Raw genomic sequence first — 5,408 nt, forward strand, 5'->3', positions numbered from 1 at the left:
CAATCTGTATGCTCGCCGACTCCCAGGGTCATCGTCCGCTCCTCGCTCAATCAACAGGTCGATTGAACTAGTAATAATTTTCATGGAGCGTGACTCAACGAACATAAAAAAGCTAGCAAGCTGTAGCCATTAGCCATTTAGCCGTTATACCGTGTAGTTTTGGAGAACAGAAATCGTGGATGATATGATAGGATATGAATCCTGGATTCGCAAAAAAGAAAATCCTGAATAAAAAGATTGCCCGGTCGTGTCTAGGGCCAGCCAGATCCAGATACCACACGTCCACTCCACACTCCTCCCGGGGAGAACATAAACACAGAACTGACTCTGGAAAAATCGCCCCTGCTCCCACACAGACGAACCCTCCCCAAGAAGTTTCCTCCTGCCTCTGTCTCTCTGCTCTCCCCTGAAGAAATGGCTCGGCCAGCCGCAGCAGTAGCGACAGTGGTTGCTCTGCTCCTCCTGCAGGTGCCTGCCTCGCCGTCAGTGGCCGAGGCGGCAATCGGTGGCCGGTCGCCGGCAGCCATTCCACAGCTTGGGTACGAGCTGTGGAGAAAGGCAGCCTGGTCCGGTCCGAAGGCCATGATCAAGCAGCCGTTCGGTGCACCCGACAAAGACCGGCTGGGCAGCGCGGCGGCCGACAACGCCGGCCTCGTCGTCTACAACCTCTCCGTCGGCTACACGAGGGAGGTCTCCTCCGGCATCGTCGACATTGTCACCGACTTCATCTGGGTGCCATGCCCGCTATCCGGATTCACCGAAGTTTACTGCGCCACCCAGACGTGCCGGATGGCACTCGACAAGGAGGACGCCTGCGGCAACAGCAACGGCTACACCTGCCGGTACGCGTACCAGTACGGACCAGTGATCGGCACCACCGGCTACATCTCCGCCGAGGAGGTCACTGCCGTCGGGACGCCCATCACCGGCCGGGTGTTGTTCGGCTGCAGCATCACCAGCATGGTGCCATTCGACGGCGAGTTTGGCGTGCTTGGGTTCAGCAGGGGGCCCTACTCCCTCCTGTCGCAGCTCAAGATCTCCAGGTTCTCCTACTTCATGCTGCCCGACGACGTCGACAGGCCCGGCTCCCAGAGCGTCGTCCTCCTCGGCGACGACGCGGTGCCCCAGACCAACAGCAGCCTCTCCACGCCGCTGCTCCGGAGCAAAGCGTACCCCGACCTGTACTACGTCAAACTCACCGGCATCATGGTCGACGACAAGACCCTGAGCGGCATCCCGGCGGGGACGTTCGACCTCGCCGCCAACGGCTGCTCCGGTGGGGTGGCCATGAGCACGCTCTCCCCCATCACCTACTTCCACCCGGCCGCCTACAACGCCTTGACGCGGGCGCTGGCGAGCAAGATCAAGTCACAGCCAGTCCGTGCGAAAGCCCGCGACGTGGCCGAGCTGTGGCTGTGCTACAACATCCAGTCCGTCGCCAACCTGACGTTCCCCAAGATCACGCTGGTGTTCGACGGCGTTGACGGCAGGCCGGCGCCCATGGAGCTCACTACGGCGCACTACTTCTTCAGGGAAAACTCCAGCGGGTTGCAGTGCCTCACCATGCTGCCCACGCCGGCGGGCTCGCCGGTCGGCTCCGTCCTGGGAAGCCTGCTGCAGACGGGCACCCACATGATCTACGACCTCCGCGGCGGCTCGCTGACTTTCGAGAAGGGCGGGTCGCCGGCGGCTTCCCAGAAGGGCGGCGCGGCGGCTCCGCCGACGAACCCGCAGGTATCGCTCATGGTGATCCTTGCTTTGGCGCTGCTCCTCGTCTAGCGGAACCATGCATTATTCGCGAGTGCAGCTAGATAGGCCTCTTTCGATCGGTTAGTCAAGGCAGATTGCCTGCGCTGCGTGTGAGCTCTATATGCTAGCTCATGTAATCATCATCAAGTACTAGTACCTAGCGCCTTTTAATTTGCTCTTTAGTTGTGTTATTGCTTCTGAACCTGACATTTGGGATTCTGTAAGATGAACTGCGTGGTTTCGTTCGAGCTAATCATCTGTCTATGGCTTGATTGATTGCTTTAAGAACATGCATGGAACACATGGGATTTGATTTTCCCATTTTCTCGACCCCTTATTCACTCTCGTCTACACTGGATGTGGTTCATGAAGCCGGTGAGAGGAAGAAGGAATTTGTCTATTCGGTTCTGTGGAGCATGTTTTTTGTGAGTGGATTTCATGCTCCGAGCTCCATGGACCCTGTTTTTGAAAAAAAAAATCACATTTTAAAGTTTCAAAAAAAGTTTGAAAAAATAAACGTGAACATTAAGATGTATACTACATTTCTGTAAAGTTACATGATCAAGCATGCCTTGGTGCGAGCTGTATAGAAACAAAAATCATAAACTTTTATGGTGAATATATGGTGCATGTGCTAGAAAGATATGGATTTTTGTGCGTAACTTAAACCAAAATGTATGTATTTCATCATAAAATTTTACAGAGATGTAGTGCATCTCTAGGTTCTAGGTTCATGTGTGCAATTTCTGGTTTTTTTCACCCGTAACCTGTATCCACTGTTTGCCTGTGTACCACACCATCCCTGTGTCCACCCCATCGATCGATCTCACCCATCCGGAAGTCGACACGTAGTGGGGTGGTGTTCTGAAGTAGAGCATGCCAAAAACGGACCCTGCCAGTGTTTGCACGAAAGCAGCGCGCGCCTCCGCACCCCGGCTGGCCAAGGAGGAGGAGCGGGGCATGCAGCTGGCGTGCTACAGAGACGCACTGACCATCGATCGATTAGCTCGCTGGGTCTATCGGTTCTTGGCAAGTCCGGGTGCAGGTTCAGCACATGCCTACGCCCGGCCGGGCGGCCATCCATGAATTCCATACGATGACACGCACCACGCAAAGCACTTGCCCTGCCCGGCTGCCCGGCTGCCCTTCTTTGCGCCGTCCCCTCCGGCCCAGTCGGCTGCATGTGGTAGCGCTCCAGCTCGTGCGTTTGTGCACCCGACGGATCGTACGTGCCTTCATGCATGCGTGGGGGCGCGCCGCTTGCTTGCCGTTGCCGGCCCCTCGTCGGGCCAACCAAACCAGAAAATTTTGGAAGCCCGCACCGAAGGTGGCGGACACAGGCTTGGACGCGTCCGCACGGTGCATGTGCCGATCAAGCCGATGTTTTAGAAACCGTGTTAGAGCATCTCCAACAGTCGCGCGATATAAACGCCGTGCTAAAAAAAATCTATTTTGCGCGCGCGCAGGCGCTTCGGGCGCTTCAGCGGAGGCGCAAAAAACGCACACGCGGCATAAGTGGTTCAGCCCGGCGGGCGAAACGGCATCGCGCTCCACCTCCGCTTATTTCGTGCGCCCGTTCCCGCACACTGCACACTCGAGCGCCCGCGCCGCGACTTTCACCTAGCCTCAATCCAGGCACTGGCGCCGCCGCCCGCACCACCCCATTTGCTCCGGCGACCCGACAACGCTTCCCCGGCCTATCCCCGCACCGCCGCCGCCCCTCGAGCGCGCCATTCCTCCGATGAACAGCGCCCGGCCGCCCACTGCCGCTCGGCGCCCACAAGGTGTTCGACAAAACGCTTGCAAGGTATGTATTGCTTCAACTTCACATTTTTTACATGAATTTGGTGCATGTTGTTTGGAGTTTTTATAGACTAGTTTAAATTCAACATTGTAGATGAGTTTGTCATATGATTCATTCGAAGAAGAATTTGATATTGAAGAGGAGGATGTAAGTGCATCTAGTGCCCCTTAGTGATTTTGGTGTATTGAAGACTTATAGGTTAAGGGACTAATGTGTTTATGAGTGTACACAGGTCTATAAGTCTATGAAGAGTTTGATATTTACAGAGAAAGTCGACCCCTAAAAATGAAGTTCTTCGACTGAAGACTTTGGATTTCTGAAGACTTTGAAAGTGAAGAAATTGGTGTGACCTTGAAGACTTGGCATTCATTTGATGAACATGGAGCGTGAAGACTTTTGTTTTCGTAGTTTCATTTTCTCTTTCTTGAGTCATAAGAAACACCGTACTGTTAATGGGGGTTGAGGAAATACTAAAAAAAATTCCATGTGATGCTCAACTCAAAATCGTACACCTACCAATCCCTTCGAGTGAAGCCATTGAAAATCTCATACAGTTCAGTCATATTCTTCAGTGACAGAGACGAAGTTCTTCTGGTCTCTGAGGAATTTGTTCTGACTGAGGAGTTAGGAATTCGCCAGTGCGGATTGCCTACACAGTGAGGAACATGATAGCCCTGAGGAATTTGAGCCTCAAATATCCGACCGTTGCTGTGCTATGCGCCAGCTATCCCAAAATATCTACCCACCTAACGGTCATATCATTGAAGGGCATTTATGTCTTATCATGTCGGGCTGCTCCCTAGGCTATAAATAGCCGCCCCCTACAACCACTAGCTGGTTGGCTGCTCCGAGAGAAACTGACACTTGTCATTTGAGAGCATCCCATCCTCCGAGGACTTTGAGCGAAAATCATCGAGTGAGGAACCCAAACCCAAACACCTACAAACCCAAAGTGATTGAGCATCACTGAAGAGATTGATCCTGCGTGGATCCGACGCTTGTTACCTTTGAAGACCGTGCTTCTTCCAGACGGTTAGGTGTCATGGTGTAGAGCATCCAAGAGAAAATTGTGGATCACCGAGTGACCGAGTTTGTGAAGGTTCGGAAGTCACCTGAAGACTTACCACTAGTGATTGGGCGAGGTCTGTGTGACCTTAGCTCAAGGAGAATACGGTGAGGACTGTGTGTCCGGGACTATGTGTCCTCGGGTTTAAATACCTAGCCGCTCCAACCAGATGTACAACTGAGACAGCAGTTGGAACTGGTCTACCAAATCATTGTCTTCACCAAGCCTATTGATTCTATTTCCTCAACTCTTTCATTTCCTCATTACAATTTTTGTTTGCTTGTTCATATATGTTTGAAGACCTTGACTGAAGACTTTCTCAATTTCCTTAGTTCAATTTCTTCAGTCTGTTTGTCTTCATCCTGTGTTATCCTGTGTTTACGCTTTCTGTACTCTGTGCTTGTCTTCATTTCATCATGATGACCAAGCTTGTGTTCTGTTATGCTTACTTCTGAGTACTTATTCCGCTGCAAATAGTTCTTCGCTAAGGAATTTCCTCACCCGCAAATTCCTCAGTGAAGAATTCATAAAAATCGCCTATTCACCCCCCTCTAGTCGATATAACGCACTTCCAATTGGTGTCAGAGCAAGGTACTCCCTTGTTCTGTGTGACTTTGGTTTAACCACCTGAAGTTTTAGTTATGTCGACCGCAGGTATGATCAAGGTCTCTGCTGGGTGTCCTACCTTCGATGGGACGGACTACCCCTACTGGAAGAATAAGATACGAATGCATCTTGAGGCAATTGATAACGATCTATGGTATGTTGTGGAAAATGGTGTTCCCTCAG

The 5,408-nt window shown here is 52.2% G+C and overlaps 1 protein-coding gene across 1 annotated transcript; it reads left to right on the top strand.

Moving 5' to 3' along the window:
- Nucleotides 1-298: 298 nt before the first annotated feature.
- On the top strand, nucleotides 299-2,002 carry LOC123075209 (aspartic proteinase nepenthesin-1). The gene has a single exon (XM_044497870.1). The coding sequence runs from the start codon at nucleotides 415-417 to the stop codon at nucleotides 1,777-1,779; it is 1,365 nt and encodes a 454-aa protein (XP_044353805.1). The 5' UTR covers nucleotides 299-414; the 3' UTR covers nucleotides 1,780-2,002.
- The last annotated feature ends 3,406 nt before the right edge of the window (nucleotides 2,003-5,408 follow it).

The sequence above is a fragment of the Triticum aestivum genome, chromosome 3D, assembly GCF_018294505.1.
Source record: "Triticum aestivum cultivar Chinese Spring chromosome 3D, IWGSC CS RefSeq v2.1, whole genome shotgun sequence".
Lineage (NCBI taxonomy): Eukaryota > Viridiplantae > Streptophyta > Magnoliopsida > Poales > Poaceae > Triticum > Triticum aestivum.